General features: G+C 47.7%; 2 protein-coding genes across 5 annotated transcripts in view; one reads left to right on the forward strand and one right to left on the reverse strand.

Moving 5' to 3' along the window:
- ARID1A (AT-rich interaction domain 1A) overlaps nucleotides 1-13,504 on the reverse strand; it is an 89,153-nt gene extending 75,649 nt beyond the window's left edge. For 3 of the 4 annotated variants that reach the window (XM_063667319.1, XM_063667315.1, XM_054498938.2), the window contains exon 1: nucleotides 11,947-13,138. In XM_063667319.1, coding sequence (XP_063523389.1) covers nucleotides 11,947-13,074 — 1,128 coding nt within the window. In that variant the 5' untranslated portion in view covers nucleotides 13,075-13,138. Of the gene's footprint in view, nucleotides 1-11,946 lie in introns of all 4 variants that reach the window. The other variant, XM_054498934.2, reaches the window with a different exon arrangement.
- LOC129007071 (translation initiation factor IF-2) lies at nucleotides 13,073-19,554 on the forward strand. The gene is made up of 2 exons (XM_054437382.2): nucleotides 13,073-13,329; nucleotides 13,461-19,554. The coding sequence occupies exons 1-2, from the start codon at nucleotides 13,073-13,075 to the stop codon at nucleotides 14,197-14,199; spliced, it is 996 nt and encodes a 331-aa protein (XP_054293357.1). The 3' UTR covers nucleotides 14,200-19,554.
- The last annotated feature ends 217 nt before the right edge of the window (nucleotides 19,555-19,771 follow it).

The raw sequence follows: 19,771 nt of genomic DNA on the forward strand, positions 1-19,771 counted from the left end.
CTTCCATGGTAGTGCTGCGATCTTCCTACATCACCCTTCTGGCCTCCTGGCTGGAGCAGGGTGGTAGCATTCCAGGGGTGCTGGGTGCAGGGGAGGAGAATGTGAGGTACACTGGTGGATGCACAGGAGGAAGGTGGGAATAGTGGTATCAACTTTCCTGAAGGCTTGCTTCTGAAAAGGACGGTTGGAGAGTGGGAGAGATAGTTGTGGGATTGACCAATCAGGAGTCATGTTAGAATTGTATTTGATAAACGGATAAGTACTTTCACATATCTAATATTTACTATAGCTTCAAGGTAGATATTTTTACTCATTATATAGTTGAGAATACAAATTCAGAGAAGTGACTTACCTAAAGTCATACTGCCCTAAAAGAACTTTAAACCTAGGTTTTAGAGATGACTCTGCTATGAAACTTTGTATGTGGCACTCAACTTTATGTGTTCATTTCCCCCAAGTGGCAAATTAAGACAATAATCCGCTGGGCACGGTGGCTCACACCTGTAATCCCAGCACTTTGGGAGGCTGAGGCGGGCGGATCACGAGATCAGCAGATCAAGACCATCCTGGCTAACATGGTGAAACCCCATCTCTACTAAAAATACAAAAAAATTAGCCGGGTGTGGTGGTGGGCGCCTGTAGTCCCAGGCTACTCGGGAGGCTGAGGCAGGAGAATGGCGTGAACCCAGGAGACGGAGCTTGCAGTGGGCCAAGATCGCACCACTGCACTCCAGCCTGGGCGACAGAGCGAAGACTCCGTCTCAAAAAAAAAAAAAAAAAAAAAAAAAAAAAGACAATAATGCCTGCCTCTTCAGCAAGTGCTCCAAGTTTCTGGAAAAGTAATATCACTCTGCATATATTTCCATAATTCAAGTCACTTTCACTCAGATCAAAGTGAAAGACTCTGGCTGGGTGCGGTGGCTCGCACCTGTAATCCCAGCACTTTGGGAGGCCGAGGCGGGTGGATCACAAGGTCAGGAGTTCAGGACCAGCCTGACCAACACAGTGAAACCCCATCTCTACTAAAAATACAAAAAATTACCTGGGCATGGTGGCGGGCGCCTGTAATCCCAGCTACTCAGGAGGCTGAGGCAGAAGAATCACTTGAACCCAGGAGGCAGAGGTTACAGTGAGCCGGGATCACGCCACTGCAATCCAGCCTGGGCGACAGTGCAAGACTCCGTCTCAAAAAAAAAAAAAAAAAAAAAAAGTGAAGGACTGTATCTTAAAGCCTGAATCTCACTCTCAACCCCAAAGATCCCTCCTGAGAAAGAGAGGACCGGGGACCAGAGGACCACATGCTGCCAGTTCTCACCAATGGAATCACGAGGCAGCTATAAACCAAGTGCCATGGCCATTCATCAGAAGTCCAAAACAACAAAACCCTAAATGGAAGGGATGGAAGGGACTGACAGGACAGAGCTCTAGGCACGATGTCAAATTGTAACTAATGGCTTTTCAGTCTTTCACCCCATTTAAGAGTTTCAGGCTATTGTAAAAATAATGTCCTAAACAATCTTGGTGCCTGAGTAATCTATTTTGGAGAAGCAAAATTAGTATTTTAGAGTGTAATACCTTTGAAGAGTCAGACAAACCTTGTCTACCTTGTCAGACAAACCCAACTCTACCTTCTACCAGCTATTTCCCCTACGGCAAATTTCTTATCTTACTCTATTTCCTCATTTGTAAAGTAGGAAGATTAATAGTAGAACCCACCTCCTATACAGTTTTGAAGATTAAATTAGGAAATTCATCAAGGGGACTAAGCATAATGCTTAGCACATAATAAGTACTCAAATGCATGGTGGCCATCATTTGAAAGTCAGGATCCTTGCCAGGCACAGTGGCTCATGCCTGTATTCCCAGCACTTTGGGAGACCAAGGCCAGCGGATCACCTGAGGTCAGGAGTTCGAGACTAGCCTGGCCAACATGGTGAAACCCCATCTCTACTAAAAATACAAAAATTAGGCCGGGCGTGGTGGCTTATGCCTGTAATCCCAGCACTTTGGGAGGCCGAGGTGGGTAGATCACGAGGTCAGGAGTTTCAGACCAGCCTGGCCAACACGGTGAAACCCCATCTCTACTAAAAATACAAAAATCAGCAGGGCGTGGTGGAAGGCGCCTGTAGTCCCAGCTACTCAGGAGGCTATGGCAGGAGAATCACTTGAACCTGGGAGACGGAGGTTGCAGTGAGCCGAGATCACACCACTGGACTCCAGCCTGGGTGACAGAACAAGACTCCATCTCAAAAAAAAAAAAAAAAAAAAAAAAAAAATTAGCCAGCCGTGGTGGCGCATGCCTGTAGTCCCAGCTACTCAGGAGGCTGAGGCAGGAGAACCCCTTGAACCCAGGAGGCGGAGATTGCAGTGAGCTGAAATCCCACCACTGCACTGCACTCCAGCCTGGGCGACAGAGCAAGACTCCGTCTAAAAAAAAAAAAAAAAAAGTCAGGATCCTGTTGAGGATCTGTGACCCAAGAACAGATAAACTACCTACAGAATTGTTCCCCAAAAGCTTTGTAATATGGTTCTCTTTAGCAGCCTAAATTCCTAAACAAGCAAAATGTTAGAAATCTGGAGACTAAAAGCCGGTTATCCAAACCTAAATTACCAAGAATTTCACATAACACTAGGTCAACCTGTGAACTCCAACACCTTAGGACCAGAACAGAATGTTGTCCAAAGGGCAAAAAAAAAAGACATACATATTTGCCAAAGAGACACAGTAATAAACCAATTCCCAGCATTTCTGCCCTGTTCTCTAAGGACAACAGAAAGCAACAATGCCTACCCCAGACAGGAGAAATCACTGGGCAAGAAGAGCCCAAAGATATATCTGTTTCCTCCAAAAGGAAGCATCCAACACTATGTGGCCTTTAATCCCTCTACCACGTGGCTGAAATCGCACTTTTCTTAAAGTCAAAGTACACGGCAGTTGAGAGTAAACAGCTGGGCCCAAAGGCACTCATGCCCGGCAAGCACGTTGTGACCTCAAAGAAAACATGAGGCAAAATAAAAACACCAAGCACACACCAAATGGGCTTTTAATTGACTGATATACCACCAACCCCCAAGCTCCCCTGGTGCTAGATCTTAAGGGGAAAGAAGGGTTCCTTTTAACAGAGATGCCTATAAACAAGCAAGCTGAAAACGAACAAGTTTAAGAGAGAAAAGCATACAAAAATCTTGGCTGCTAGTGATGAGCCATGGAAAATCATGAATGTGCCAGTGCCAAGGGAGGAGGAAGTCTAATATCTAACTTTGCAGACTTGGGAACATAAAAGCAACAAAGCCATAAGGAAGCCCAAATGCAAAAGAGAGAAAAAAAAGGCACATGGCACATTTCCTCTTCGTATGGGTAGCAATTCAAGCAGCGCTTTGGGCCTGCAGAGCACTTAGCTCAGTACCCAAAGCCCCTTGGTATTTATATCAACATAACTTCCTGGAGGATGACAAAAATCTGTCCTGGATTACTGGGTGATTTCTAATATGTACCATAACCAACACTAAGTCAACATTTTAGGGATCAAATTTCCTACTCTGCAGCATGTTGGAATGCATTCTTGGCATTAGACTTCTTCCCATTCCAGTCCACCCTTAGAAAATGCAGAAGCCACTGGGAAATAAAGACTCAACCTGTCCCAAGATAATACTCCAGCTATGCACAAGTGACTAACAAAAACAAACAGAAGTTCATTCAGATGTCCCTTCACATTCAGTAAAAAACTAATTTCATCCATTTAAATGGAGAGGAGGGATAATTTCAGGAAGAATACTCAAGGCTATTAAGTCAATATTCACCCGAACTTGGATTCCTCTAAAACCTGGGAATGATCAGAGTTCAAGCCCCTAAATACCTGTAATCCATAGGTTAACTATGGTGCCCAATTCTGAGTAACTGAAAACCCACTTTTGCAAAATGCCAAAATGGCAAGGCAAAAAAAGTGGAAGCAGTATTTCTAAACTAGAATGTTTATCCAAGACTCCAGTACTTTCAGCAGGTCATGGACTATTATTTGAGGGGGAAGAAAAAAAAACAAAAAAAAAGGCCAGGCGTGGTGGCTCACACCTGTAATTCCAGCACTTTGGAAGGCCAAGGTGGGTGGATCATCCGAGGTTGGGAGTTCAAGACCAGCCTGGCCAACATGATGAAACCCCACCTCTACTAAAAATACAAAAATTAGCCGGGCATGGTGGTGGAAGCCTATAATCCCAGCTACTCAGGAGGCTGAGGCATGAGAATCACTTGAACCTGGGAGGCAGAGGTTGCAGTGAGCCAAGATTGCACCACTGTACTCCAGTCTGGGTGACACAGTGAGACTCCATCTCAAAAAAAAAAAAGACTGCAGTACTTCTGTACTGGAGCAGTGTAACCAATCCTTCTCCAGGCAGAAGCATTATAGTGGCCTGGCACTGGACACGCCATGCATCTTCAGCTGTTAAGCATCCACTGATGATCCCTGACCAGTGAAGTGACAAGGCCCAACCACAGATCGACCAGCAGGTAAAGAAACCAAAATCACTATATTCCAGAGGCTCCACAAGGATTAAGCATTGGTGAGCAGCATTTGTTAGCTGCTTGGCCATAGTAATCTAATAAAAAACAAATTTTGTTTTTTTTTTTTTGAGACAAGGTCTTGGCTCCATTGCCCAGGCTGGAGTGCACTGGTGTAATCATGGCTTACGACAGCCTCAACCTCCTGGGCTCAAGCGATCCTCCTGCCTCAGCTTTCTAAGTAAACTGGGACTACAGGCACGTACCACCACATTCAGCAATTTTTGTGTCTTGTAAAGATGGGGTCTCCCTATGTTAATAGCCTGGTCCCAAGGCTGGTCCTGGGCTTGGGCAATCCTCCCACCTTGGCCTCCCAAAGTGCTGGGATTACAGGTGTGAGCTACCGCACCTGGCCAAAAACAGTATTAAAGGCCATTTCTATGAATAAATGGGCAGACTGCATATGTGCAGGCTTACCTAACCCATCAACCTCAATATAAGGTCTAACACAAGCAACTTGACTTGAGCACAGCTCCCAGCTCTTCAGAAATAGCAGCCTAAGAGTCCTAACAGGTACTTCATGGCTCTTGCTTTAAGACAGGTCAACTAACTCTGCCAAGACAGAAAAGGTCCAGACTCACCAACAAAGTTGAACCACCATTACTACAGAGCTGTCCAGGGCACACAACTCTGAAGGTGACATGACCTTCCAAATCCAAATTTGCTAGAAAAGTGCCCCTAAACTAGCCAAGAACTTAACAGTCTGTACCAAAGGCTCTACCTGACCACAAGAACCACTAAGACCCTGGAACCACTCTTTCAGGGAGTTTTATGGTTAGAGTCCAAATTCTCAAAGTCATTGGAACACTGAGACAACTACTGGTCTGGAGATGGATGTGCAATGTGGATTCTATCAAGCCCATGGAACTTAAGAATAGCATTACGAAAAGGCAAATTAGTATTCTAAGTTTCTTGAACATTTAGCTTCACAAAAAAAGCCTGTGAAAAGCTGTCCCAGGTTAACCCTGCCAAACTGATTGAACCTTTTCCTCTAATTCCTTCAGCTCACATATTTAATGTGGTCTATATCCATTTATGAAACCTTGCTTTTCAAGTTTTCCAGATGTGTGCACATAAGCATGCTTTCCTAAGAAAACTAAATGCCTCTGAAGGAGATATTGTTTCTACCTTTTAAATCTCTTCCTAGTACCTAGCTGGTGTAATCACACAGGGCTATTTCCCATCCCCATTGGAATTTCCAGATCTCTCTGACTTAGAAACAATGCTCTCAGCAATAAGTCTGAAGTTCCTAATACCCTCACTACCAACATACTGGGAAAGGACCATGCAATAGTAAGCAACCTATGTCAGTGCCAATCCAAGTTTTTGTGTTTTGTATTGAAACAAGCTGATAGCCTTTGGTAGTAAGTTAGCTGAACCTAAAAATCATAGTCAGGACCATAATTACATTCATATTCCCTGCTACTATATAAACAGCTAAGTCAAAAGGGCACTTCCAGGACTCTGGTCTAAAAAACACTTCTTATAAAGAAAACTGGTGTCAGAGTCAATGAATCTAGTTAAAAAAGACATTCTGAGAAGGCAAATCTGGTCATCTCACAAGGCTACCAAAGAAGAGGACCACAGACAGACAGCTAAAATATTCATAGATTCTTCTTCTTCTTCCATAAAAAGAACGTGTCACTGAAGGAACCCAGATATGTTTTTAATCCTAAAATGGCAATTTCAAAAACAAAGACTGTATCTACTCACATAATCCTTCAAGTAAGATGTAGTGAGTCCCCAAACATTTGGACTTTGTACTGACCCAGGAATAGGGTATAAAGGCATATTAATTTTATCATAAGTGATGCACAGAAGTCCAGTAAAAACTATAAATAAACCCAGGCCATTGGGTAGCAGACTTATAATCCCAAGCACAACAGCAAAACTGAGGATAAAGATGACACTCAAGCTGCAGTATCTTTTTTCTCCTTTCTAATATTCCAGAAATGCAAACTCAAGCCAAAAATAATCTCACCAAGCTACCTTTTAAACCTCAAAGTCTCATAAGCCAAGTGTCTGGGGTAATACTTACCTTACTATTGACAGTTAGGATCTTCTTTCCAAACTTCTATTTTCACTATGAAACTGCAATTGACTTTAACAGGATACCACATGCCCTGAACTTAGCATGCAGCCAGGACCACAGAGGTTTCACGGCCAGGGCAGCATCTTTCCACTTCAATTTTTTTTTAGATCACTTCTTATCTCCACACTCACTGCCCCCCAGCACTACCCTTTTCCTATCCCCAAATCTTTTTCCCCAATGTTATTTTACTCCACCACATGAGGAGGCTAGCATTATCTTTGCTTGAAAACTGTTTATTAATTTGACTGTCAAACATTCTATAGAACAGTTTACATCTTACTACAGAAACCTCCTGGGTACATATTGACAGCTCAGCAAGTATTTACACAAAGCTCTGAAACATTTGGTTCCTTCAGAGACGATAGAAGATGCTGTGTCAAGCACAGAATTATCAAACACTGTTTCCTCTACCTTTTTCCCTCCTTTATAAAGGGAAGCTTCCTTCCTCTAATATACCTAAATTACACTTCTAAACTACTAAGCCAGGAAGAGAAAGAATGGAAATTCAGGTGTGCTGGAGAAGAGAAAGAATAGCATTTCCAGGACCACGTGCAAAGCACACCATGTAGTTTTTAAAACCACAGCTATGAGAAACAACAAATGCATGTATGAAATTGACCCTGAAACACAGCTTTTCCTCTTCCAGTCTCAGGAACTTTTGCTTCTCTCTCAGCAAAACTTACAGGGCAAGTCCAGGCACTCAGATTACAACCAACTGCCCAAACCAGACCTAGACCTGCCCAAACACCAGGAGTCTGAAGAGCTTAATGCTCCCTCTCTCTCCCTAGCCCTACCCCAAAAGCAGCAGAATATTAACACTGAACTTATGAATATCCATTCCTCACCCCAACCCCAAGTGCAAAAGCCTCCTGGGGATCCTGAAGCAACTATTTTTCAAGTCTTGCTTTAATGAAATCTACCTAACTTTCCAACGACTATTTAGTGTTTTAAAACTACCAGCCAGGTGGAATGACTAATGACAAACAGATTAACAGTTTCAAGGCAACCGTCTGGTAGAGGTTTTTCTGTAAAGGTCCACAGACCACAATGGCACCCAACTGTTCAGAGCTTGTTCCTGTGAATCCCAGGAGAAAATAGCTTTGAGTTCCTTCAGCCCAGGGGAAGAAAGATGGTCTCAAGACCCCTGATTTATGTACAGAAAGCTGCCTTCATAACAAGCCAGCTATGGAAGCACAGATGTGTAGCATCTTAGAGTGAGAAGGTCATGCAGACCAACTTCATTTTATTGATGAGGGAGAAAATGAAAAATAGAGAAAGCAAATGACCTGCCCAGGGTCACACAGCTTAATCTGGAGCTGTATGTGGAACCTAAGCCTCCTCCTTCCTCCTCCTGTTGTGAGTCCTGTGCTCTTTACCACTAATGCAACACACAACTCAAGTATGCATCAGTAATAACAACTTAAGTGTGCGTCAGTAATGATAATGACCAATCTAAACAACGAAAAACCCAGAGATAAAAGCCACAGGAATCAGGACTCCATTCGAGCCCCAGGTATTACAGCTCACTGGCAGAAAAGAACTACTCGGTGCCAATATATTTGAATACCACATTTTTACCATATTTACAAGCTTCAGTTGCTTCTAGAATTTTGAGAGTTGAAGCCAATCAATACAACCTTTTGAGGGGCGAGAACAGGAAAGGGCCCTGCCCATTACTTTGTTAGCCTATTCCCATATTTTAAAAAAGTTCACTAACCTCTTGCAAAAGGCCTACTGTAGACATTACACCCACAGGAGTCAATCCAACATATTAATGTTTAATGCAATCCAAGACATCCTGTTTCAGCAGGTGCTGCTTGTCATGGTTACTCATGTCACACAGAAAGAAAGGAACCTAAAAAGTCCTCACAGGGCCCAATACACAAGAAGTCAAACCTGGTCCTGGCTGCTTTCTCTGTTCTCACACCACCATCTCAATCCTCATCACCCCAGTTCTCTCATGAACAGTAGAGAAACATGAAACCCCCACAACTAAAGTGCCATCTCAGTATGGTTTTCCTGGTCCCTCCTACTTGAGAGAGCTCCAAGAGTCCTGTATTTCAGCCAGCCTAGAATTTCTGCCAGTAGGCATTCCCATAATAAATCTAGGATTCCTGTATCTGTTTCCCAGGAGTCAGAAATATCATTTGATGTTTCCATAGTAGAAACTAACAACCAAACTTCTACAATCAAATCCAACTTGTTCCTGGACTATTTATTGTATTTTATTTTTTACCTTGGTAAACTGGTACTACTTTCAAAGTATTATTGCTAAAAAGCGTCCCAATAAAAAGCCTTAAATCAACTTCATGTGTGTAAGTAACCTAAAACTATTTCATCAGTACCGGGATTCAACACTTGAGATACACTACTTATGAAAAGGAATAAAGTAAAAGTTTGTCTGAGATCTTCCCAGGTCCTGTGAAAAAGACATAGCCACAATACACACACTTACCTAATCTTTATTTCATAAGCACAGAGTCAAATGAAAACGTTATCACCTTAGCTGTGTTAATTAAGTCTCCGCAAAATATTCTTAATCTAAGACTGGGCCAGGGAAAGATGGGGACAGAGCAAGACTTTTTAATTTAAGAATGTTCAAGAGTAGAGCATCATGGTCTGAAAAGAGGTTTATCAAGTGGCAAAGAGAAATTCAGAACAAAGTCTGAACCTACAACCCTCACCTAGACTACTACCACACACCTGAAGCAGTCCACAAAACTGGAAGCTGCACTGTCTCTTACACAACTGAATGCTCACCAGCCCATTCCCTGGGTCTCTGGGGAGTAGACAACTGAGCTGAAATTAATTAGGAATCTATGTTGTGTGGGTCTAGTGATAATAAGAGAGATCAGAAAATTCATCCAAAGGCAGCACAGACAGGCTTCCAAACAGGGACTGTATCTATTCTCCTCTCATCTACACAGAGAGAGTTCCATAATTTAATGATTGAAAAACAGAAATCATTACACCAAAAGAGTTCGCTTTTTCTTTAAAAACTTTGACTAAATATTTCCAAACCAGCAGAATTCAAATCAATTTTGCTTTTAAATGAACCCTGACTTACTACCCCAAGTGACTTATTCTAATAGTTTTCAAGAAAAGTAAAATTTTCAGCCAAAACCAAACAAAACAAGGGGAATGAGGAGAAAGAGGTTCAGACTATAGGATGACCCACAGACAAGATGATGCTGTCTTTTAAGACAAAACTTTTCCTCCAAACACTAGAAAAACAATGTAACATTTCCCTATTTCTTGTCCAGATGCAGAACATCATGGAAGATGTAGAATCAAGGCACAGAGCTCCAAGCCCACCATCTAACACTGCTAATTTCAAAATACCCAGCTCAAAGGAAGAGTAGTAAAGTAGCTCTAGGATGGGCTGGGAATACAGCTAGTAAGTGAACAAAATTTCCTCCTCGCACAAAAGCGCAAGGGGTTTGGGAGGGGATGAACGGAGCTTCCCCCTCTTTGAAAACATGTATGACTCCACAGAATACTCAACATCCCTGACCAAAAGCACTGCTGACAGAGCATGATGAAGATGGAAGAAAAGCAATAAAATAAAACAAGATAGAATAGTATAAAAAGGTACTTAGAAGTTGCAATTTCTAAGCAAATCTTAAGTGTCATTCTAGGTCATATCTTCATATCTTGGAAGACAAGAAAAAAAGTGGAACGTACATTAAAATGCAAAGGAATAAACTGGCCAGTCTCTATTTCAAAGCTCTAAAATGACTGATGACAAAACAGAAAACTAGACTTTTTGTTATTCCAGGAAAAAACAATTTCACCAAACCAAGCCTTTAGGAGAAAGTCCCTCAAGATCATGAAAGACACCAGCTTCCCTTCAAATTAAGCTGCTATTCTAAAGTTCAATTAACAAAAGAAAGTGTTAACAAGATTCAACATGTAAACAAAGAATGAGGCCAGTCTTCCTTAAAACAGAACGCTTGAACCTAATATAAAATTCCCCAGAAAGCTCCCAGTTCTGAAAAAAAATAACAAAAACTGTTTTCTCCCCCCCCATAAAGATCCCACATTTGCCACTCAATAAAAAGCCCAGTAAAATCATTTCAATTCTGCAAAGCAACCAGTGTCAAAATTAATCAAGACAAATGCATCTTCAGAGCCATCAAAGAAGTCATTTATACCACCAGGAAAGTCACAAAACCAAAACAAACAGCAAACCCATTGTAGAGAAAAAACTCAGCTACTGTTCTGACAACACAGAATTCATTTCAGGCTGCATAAAACATAACAAGCAAAATAAATCCAAGGTACAAGCAAAATGCCATTGCCTCCTCTTTTGTTTCGGGCACAATGTAACAAGGGCAGGCTGTCTGAGGCTTTGCTCCTGCTGATACAGTATTGCTACTTAAACCTCCCTCCTCAAGGTCACAGCCAATTTCAGCTCTGGAATAAAAGGCAGATAGTGGCAGCGATGGTTTGGGTTATCACTGGCAGAAAAGCAGAGTGTAAAAGTTTATGAGCTCATCAGGATTGTTGTACCATTACATCAGAGGCAATTATAAATGGCCAAGAGCAGGAGATGGGGAGCCAATCAGATCACAGATAGGATGTCAACCTAAGACCAACTGTCTCCTGGCTTTGACAGAAGGATTTTACCTCCATAATTCAAATCCCAAACCAAAGCAATCTGCACTTACTACTCCAATCACTCAGCTGTTTACCAGCACTTCCAGGGAGAAGCCCAGGCCACTGGGCCGGCGGAGCCTAAGACAGGAGATGGCCCGGGCTGCCCTAGGTGAACCGCAGCCGGCCTCTAGCAGCTCCCAAGCAGTCCCCTGCCCTCCCCTCGAGGTCCCCTCGAGCTCCAGGGGCCCTCTTTGAAAGCACAGATGGGGGGCGGCCCAGAGGAAGGCCGGGAGACGGAGAGGAGCGGCAGGTGAGCAAAAAAACGTTCATTCAACTCCTGGGCTCCTACCACTGCCTACACTCCTAACCTGAGCCCCCAGCACCCCCTCACCCCCGGACAGGCCCTTCCCCGCACACTCTGCCCCGCACCCCCATCAAGACCCCTGGAGTTCGAAGGGACCAGGGGAGAGGAAAAAGAGGAGCAGACACCTCTGGGAAAGCCCGACACAAAGGCTGAAAAAGGGAAGGAGAGGAAGGCAGACAGGCAGCCATTTTAAGAGAGAAGAACCAGACAATGGCAGCTCCCCAGCAGTGGGGGCCCAGGACTGAGGGGAGCCCAAGGCTGTGGCCCGCTCACCGCAGCCGCCAACCACCCCCAGGACCACGCTCGCCCCAGCCCCCTCCCCACTCAGCTGTGTACCTGAGGGGTCCGGGCGAGCGGCTGCCCCCCGCCGCCGCTGCTCCCGGGGCTCATGGGCGCGTGGTGGCTCCTTTGTTGGGCCCCTCCCGAGGCGGCCGCCGCCGCCGCCGCTGCCGCCGCCGCAGCCCCCCAACACTGCGAGGCCATGTCCGCCGGGCCCTTGCCGGCGCCCCCGTCCTGGGGCCCGCCACCGTAGTCGCCCCCGGGGTAGCCCTGGTAGCCCCGGGCCGAGCTGGGCGACGTGAGCAGTTGGTTGAGGGTGGGGGTGGCGGTGGGCTGGGGAGTTCCCCCGCCGGCCGCGGAGGGGCCGCCTCCCCCCATGGCCCCGAAGCGCTGCTGAGCGAAGGACGAAGACGAGGAGGCGGAGGCGCTGGAGGAGGGAGGCGGCTTGGAGCCGGCAGCCGCCGCCGCGCCGGAGCCCGGAGTGCCACCTCTCGGGGAGCTCAGCGCGTAGGCCGGGGCAGGCGGGGGGTAGGCGCTGCGGTTGGGGTAGTAGGAGTTGTACTGGTGGTTGGGGAAGCCGTGGTCGTGAGAGTTCTGCTGGGGCCCCGCGTAGGGCTCCAGGCCCCCGCCGCCGCCGCTCTGCAGCGCTGCCAGGCCAGGGCTTTGTTGTCCGCCATGTTGTTGGTGGAAGACGGCGGCCGCGGCGGCGGCGACGGCAGACGGGCTCCGGCCGTAGGGTTGCCCGAAGCCGTAGGCTGGGGGCGGCAAGGCGGCCGCGGCTGAGTGAGGAGGCGCCCCCACCCCATCGCTGCTGCCGCCACCGCCGCCGCCGGGCGGCTCCGTGAGGTTATTGTTCAGGGCGGGCCTAGGGCCCGCGTTCCCGTTCGAGTTCTTCAGGTCCGGCTCCGCGCCGGGCCCGCCGGCTCCGCCGCCGCCGCCACCCCCATTGCTCTCGGCCCCGTCCTGCAGCTCCTTTCCCAGCGGCTGCGGCGGCCCCACGGCGGGGCCCTCGCTTTCCTGCCCGGCGGCTGCCTTCATTTCCCCGCGCTCGGCCGCTGCCGCCGCCGCCGCCTCGCCCCCCGCCTCCTCCCGCTGCTGCTGCTCGGCTTTCTTCAGCTCCGAGGGCGGCGGCGGCGGCGGGTTGCCCAGGCTGCTGGCGGCGGCGGGGGCGACCTGCGCGGCCATGATCCCCGCTGTCTCGTCCGCGGAGAGACCCGGCCCTGTCTTCGTCTTCTCCCCCCCTCCCACCCCGCCCCGGGGCCGAGTCCCCCGGGCTGCCCTCCCCACCCGCCCGGGCGGGCCTCGCGGGGCTCCGCTGCTGCGCTGCGCTCGCTCCTCTCCCCCCCGCCCCGCCGGCTCAGGCTCCGGGCTGGCGGCGGCGGCGGAGGAGGAGGAGGCGGCGGCGGCCGAGGCGCCGGCGGCTCAGCTGCTCCCGGCTCTGTAGGCTCGGGACCCGGCTCTCCCGGCTCATTCCCCCCAAGCCCTTGCCTGGGAATGAGGGGGGCGGTGGAGGCTCCGCTCCCCAGGGCCTGGCCCCGCTGTGACTCTCCGCTTTCTGCTGCCGGAGAAAGGAGGAGGGAGGGAGGGAGGGAGGCGAGGGGGAGGGGGCGGGGAGGGAGGGAGGGAGCGGGGGGAGGGGGACCCGGGACGGGCGGGCTGGAGGGCGCGCGGCAGCAGCCGGGGCGCCGGGAGCCAGAGTCACAGCACGGGCCGAGCCGGGCGCCCTGCCTCCCCTCGCCAGCCGCGGCTTGGGTCGAGGCTGCTGCGCGGCAGCGGGCGGGCGAGCAAGCGGTCGGCCGGACTGAGCGGCTAGAGCGCCCCACTCTCCTCCGAGTCCCCCTCACTCCGACACGAGGCTCAGCACTGCCATTTTACCCAGCGCCGTCGCGGCCGCCTGGCAAACCCGGAGTGGAGAGCGGAGCGGGCGCAGGCCGTGGAACGGACTCGCTCCCTTCCCCTCACAAAGGAGGAGGGGAGAGAACAAGCCGCGGCGGCGGCAGGCCCTCAGCCGCTTTCGCTAGGCAGCGCCGCCGCCGAAGGCTTCGGAGAAAACCCGGCCCGGAGCCCGCGCATCTATGGAGCCTGCGCCGCCTCCCTCCCGGCGTCCCTATCCAGGTCTGTCCCCTCCCGACCGTACCGAGGGGAGCGGGCAGCGTGAACTTTACCCGCGGCTGCAAAATTGGCCAGAGCCTGAGACCGCGGCCGCCTCGGCCCAGCCCTGACCCCCTGGCAGCGGGCCCGGTCCGTTGGCTGCTGCTTAGCACCTCTACAGCACTTTTCGTCTTCAAAGCCTTCTACGGACCCCACTAAAGACCCAGCCTTTTTTGCCCTCTTTGCAAGCCCGAAGGAATGACTGATCATTGTTCAGACAATTCGTTTCCCACTCGCCTGCCTTCATTAGCCGGTCCTTACAAGGCTCTGGGGGCATGAGGTCCGGATTATCCCCATTTTACAGAATTGAAAGAGAGGGGAGGGAACTGCCTGTCACTTAAAGTCAGAGGGCAGAGGAGGGTGACTTTAAAAAGAAGTGGAGTCACCAAAGCTGCCTTCGGTCTACTTGCCTTAAAAAAAAATAAAAAGTCAAGTTGTGAGCACATTCAACAATGGGATCAGAATATCAAAATGGATTTGAAGTCAAAACTGATCATCTCACCACTAACTTAAAATGGAGGCCACTGAAGTTGCTTTAGGAGCATAGAACAGTTACCCAGCAGGAGAACCTAAACCCCGTTTCTCACTCCCTCTTAAGAAAACTTAGCCTACAATGACCAGTAGCCCCAGTCTACAAAGACAGTAGCTTCTAATACTGAAAACCCACAGAAGAGGCTCCAGGGACTGCAGGAACCTGAGTGTTCAAACCATTACAGAAGAGAGATGCAGAAAATGGATGCTTCTCAGATTTGTTTTCTATCCTGTAGCATAAAGATTGTTTAAAGTTTACCATTACATTCTAAGAGACCCCGATTGAGCTGGAGTTGGGTAGAAGGCTAGGTTTATCTGAAAAGATCGACATACACAGAAAGTTCCAGTGTTCTCTTGATCTACAGGCCCCACCAAATCCCAGCAGCAGCCTTTTCTTCCTCAGGCTGACTTGGAATGTTCTGATATGACAGGCTACAAAAGCCAGAGGGGATTCCAGCTCCTCACCAGACCCAAGGCTGCCTTGGGAAAGGCCCAGGCCAGTGTTCCTAGACACCAGGATCTCTTTTCTCCCTTAGATTTTGTAAAGGGAGACTTCATGGCCACAGGACCATTATCTTAGATTATGTAGGACCCGAGAGTGCTGGCAATGTCCCTGGTCACTATAAATAATTCCAAAGCCTGAACTCATTTCTCTCCCCAAGAAAACTTAGTGCATCCTACACCAAAAAGGCAAAACCTTCCTGTTAATCTAAGAGTGATGAGATTAAAAAAAAAAAAAAATCCGACAGTTTTATTCTTCTCCCCTCCCCCAGCCTCAAGCCAAGAACCAAACCGGCCTACCAAGAAGATCCGACTGACTGGTATGGGCCAGTGCCCTCTTTTCACTCACAGTCCTCAGGGGCAACAACTCTCCCCGGTGCATTAGGTCCTAGAAACCAAATTATAGGCTGCCTCATAAATAGAGCTTGGCTATTTAATCAACTGCCCCTGAGCTGGCAAACAGTCCTGAGTCCTGCACACAAATGAGGATTTTTTTACATGCAATTACTCTGCCATTTTCCTCAGAGCTGGGGTGTAATGGGAAACCTGGAGGCCAGTGAAAATCTGGAAGCTAGAATGGATTTCTCTCCAAAGAAAGCCCTCATCCCCTTTCTTCAATGACTGTGAATATGGAAAGCGCCAAAAATCTCCTTCCCTACACGTGGGCAAGCTGTTTTGAAAACAGTCACCATTTTTCTCTAGCAATAAGGTAAAGTGCACAAAAATCTATCCACCTAGGTTGGAGGAGATAATGTGGAATTTCTCTACTTTTTTTTTTTTTTTTTTAATTCACTAGGGTTCTCTTCCACTTTTACCTTTAGAGCCCCACACCACAGTCCCAGGAACTGTTGGGCTGAGGGAACTTTTTTAGAAACTGGCCCATCAGTTTTCCCTAGGGGCAGTGGCAACGGGAAAAGGGGGGAGGGGAGGAGCTGGGCACGTGGCTGGCCCTAGCAGCGAGACCCCGGCTAGGGGCAGTGGGTCCTCCCTTCGGTGGAGTTTTCTCCCCCACGGCCCCTGCCTTTTAACCCCACACCCAGGTAGCTCAGGAATCCCGGCGCAGATTGGAGAACTAGGACTAGGACAGCGCTACCCTCGCGAAAGCGCCTCGGCCAACAGCCTGATGGCAAATATGGACTGAATCGTTGACATGGAAACCGGACTAAAGTCTCGCTAGCTCTCCCTCACTGGAGAGTTCTTATCGCCGTCCCCGACCGCACAGCACTTAGCAAACGCGGACTGGATCTGCGGCCTGGAGGATCAGGCGGAGTTTCTGGGCGTATTAACTCCAGCGGCAGAGCAGCCAAGGAAGGGGGCAGGGCTGCCAGGACAAACCGGCTGAAAATGGCAGAGGATGTGCTCCCATTTTATCCGGCTGTACAGTGTGCATGGATTGGGCCCGAGGACGAGGGAACAACCTATTAAAATCCAGAGAGTCAACTGCAAAATGTGGAACCGAGGCCTGGAGGGTTTGCTAGGAGAGGGAAACGTTTGCAGGGAAGACAGCCCTTCTTCTCGCAATTTGCTTCTCCTAAATGTCTGAAATACAAAACTCAACAAACAGAAGATCGGGCTCGGCTCTTTCCTCCACCCGATCCTTGTGGGAGAAGTCGGCTTAAGCCCAGGGACCCTAGTGAAGGTTTGCTTAGGTTCCTAACTAAGGCGTGGAGAATTGCTGGAGCGCCAGGTTGTTGCCCCCACACGTTCCCGCCGCGGCACAGCAGCAGACACCCAGCAGAGCTCTCTCGAGTGCGAACTGGAGCTGCGAGTTTGAGCAAAAGGGCAACTATGTCAGTTGACGGAAGCCAGAAGCAGAGTTCAAAGCCTGGCGTGGATTTCCGTCTGGAGCTGTCTGTTCTTAAAGTTTGTAACTCCGTGTTAAGAAACAGCCCCTGCGGAGGCTTTGGGATCGGTGTGAAAGTCTAGCACTACCATCTGACAGCGAGCTGCAAAACTTTGGGCTGCATATTAAGCGAGGAAAGTGGATTGAAGCGAGAGTCAAGGCAATTCATTATGTTACCGGCTCCCATACGGGAGCTGTAAAATACGAACTGGATCCACACACGGAGAAAAATGGAATGAACTCGGAATGGCGTTCAACAGCTCTTCGCGGTAAAACTGTGCCTGCCAAGGACCTAGAATCCCAAAGGAGCAAACCAGGAGGCCTCAAACTTGGTGGGCATACAATAAATGCTTTTCTAGATCTTTTCCCCACTCATCTCAAACTCTTAAGCAATTCGGGGTCATTTGTATTTCAGAATAAGGAACACATTTTGAGAAATGTTAATTTCTGAATGAGACTTTATTTTCCTCAAAGTAGCTGTGAAAAAAACAGCCTCAGGCGTAAGTCAACCAGCTTATTTTGTCTCAATATAAATTAAAAATTACCCTCACCACCACCTCCCCCAAAACTAAAATAAAAAATAAAATAAGTAAAAGTCCAGGCTGGTCTGGCTTGTGGCAGGTTTCAAACAAAAATAACACCAGGGCCAGTCTAATATGAGGAAAAAGATACCAAGGCTTTCATATTCTCCTAAGTACAGCCTCACTCACCAGTCTCACTGGTGAGCTTGCTGACCAGTAAGCTTATTTTTGTGGAAAAGACTGAGTAAAGCTACTACTAATATTTTCTTAAAAAACAAAAAAACAGGACTGGGGTTTTATAAAACCACTGGGCAGATCAGGAATTTGGATTTCTTATTTCTGCTGAGCTCATTGAAGATTTGTATTCACCAACTAATACAAAAAATACTGTATGAAAAACCTACTGAAAGAACCTTGAGCCGGGCGTGGTGGCTCACGCCTGTAATCCCAGCACTTTGGGAGGCCAAGGCGGGCGGATAACGAGGTCAGGAGATCGAGACCATCCTGGCTAACAAGGTGAAACCCCGTTTCTACTGAAAATACAAAAACTTAGCTGGGCGTGGTGGCACCCGCCTGTAATCCCAGCCACTTGGGAGGCTGAGGCAGGAGAATCGGTTGAACCCAGGAGGGAGAGGTTGCAGTGAGCTGAGATGTCGCCACTGCACTCCAGCCTGGGCAACAAAGTGAGACTCCATCTCAAAAAACAAAAAACAAAACAAAATTAAAAAAAGCTTGATAGCCTCTTCATAGTCAATCAAAAGAGAAACTTAACAATTTTGTGCTTGGTACTTATTACACTAAGCTGTTTTTAGATCCGGAAGGCTAAGCACCAACAATATTACCAAGGTAAGGTCACCAATCTTAGCACAGAAGGCTATTGCCCAGGAACAGGAAAAGTCTGTTATCTTGGACTTCCCATGTTAAACCAATGTAGGCTGCTTTTGTTTTGTTTTGTTCTTTAAAACCAACCTAGGGAAATTTCACACATATAAAATGATTATAAGGGAAGTTTTTGAGAGTTGACAAGAAAATCAGAAGGAAAAATCAAACACTGTATTCTAGGTGGAGATTTCTTTCAGCCCTTGCCTGCATAAAGCTTTCTTACCCTGCCATTTTACTGAGTTAGGAAAAAGAGTCAGTGGGGAAGTTTCTCATGCAACTCTGGAATGGATCTGGAATGGAGTCTTTTGTTCCAACACAAGTTCTGTAGAAGAGTTGGAAAGAAAAGGAAAAAACAGTGTAAGCACAGACAAAATGGAGGGAGGCAGGCATGCAGTCCTATGAAATAGGATAGGTGGCTAAAAAAGCAAATGTGCTGTCTGTTCTCTGCAAAGCAACCACCTCAAGAGAATCCTCCAGCGTGATGATACTGGGTGTTTTTGTATAAGAATCAAAGAAAATCCAAAGAAATCTATTAGGTATAAGACAGGAATTGAGTGGCCCCTAATGAAAAACATTCTGACTAGCTTTAATAGGGTTTAAACCCATCTATCCCTACAGAAAATGCCTATTCCCAAAGATAAAATGGACCAAACAAAAAAGTCAGGCATGGGAGTGACTACTATAGTCATAGTAGCAGTGTGGCACTCCACTCCAGTGAAATGCAGAACTTTCCAATGACACCAAGGGAAAGCTGCCAGGAAAAATCAGACTGAGTTTTGGCACTTTTCCACATTATCACTTTCTTCCCTGAAATTTAACAATATTGAAATTGGATTCAGAAGTCACCAGAGGGCTTGGGGGTAGGGACCAGCAGGTTGGTTCTTATTGGCCTACCCCTCCAAAAAGACTACTAGAGACCTGTATACAAGTGTGTTGTTGCTCTTCTAGTCTTGCTGTGGGAGGGAGAGAACGGGAGACAATGGAGGAAATAATCCAGCACACTTCATCAAGCCTATCCAACAAGTCATTTAAAAACAACACGGGAAGCCGAGGCTGGCAGATCACTTGAGGTCAGGAGTTCAAGACCAGTCTGGCCAACATAGTGAAACACCATCTCTACTAAAAGCACAAAAATTAGCTGTGCGTGGTGGCAGGAACCTGTAATCCCGGCTACTCAGGAGGCTGAGGCAGGAGAAAATCCCTTGAACTCAGGAGGCGGAGGTTGCAGTGAGCCGAGTTTGTGCCACTGCACTCCAGCCTGGGCAACAGAATGAGACTCCGTCTCCAAAAAAAAAAAAAGCACGGAAACACACACACACCTCTGCCACAATGTGTATTCATTAATATAACTCATCTGCAAACTACACTCAAGAGCACACAGTGCTGTGCAACACTAGGCACTATTTTTGCCCCAAACACCAAAACCAGGATGGAGATTACACATTTTTACTAG

The sequence above is a fragment of the Pongo pygmaeus genome, chromosome 1 (assembly GCF_028885625.2).
Source record: "Pongo pygmaeus isolate AG05252 chromosome 1, NHGRI_mPonPyg2-v2.0_pri, whole genome shotgun sequence".
Lineage (NCBI taxonomy): Eukaryota > Metazoa > Chordata > Mammalia > Primates > Hominidae > Pongo > Pongo pygmaeus.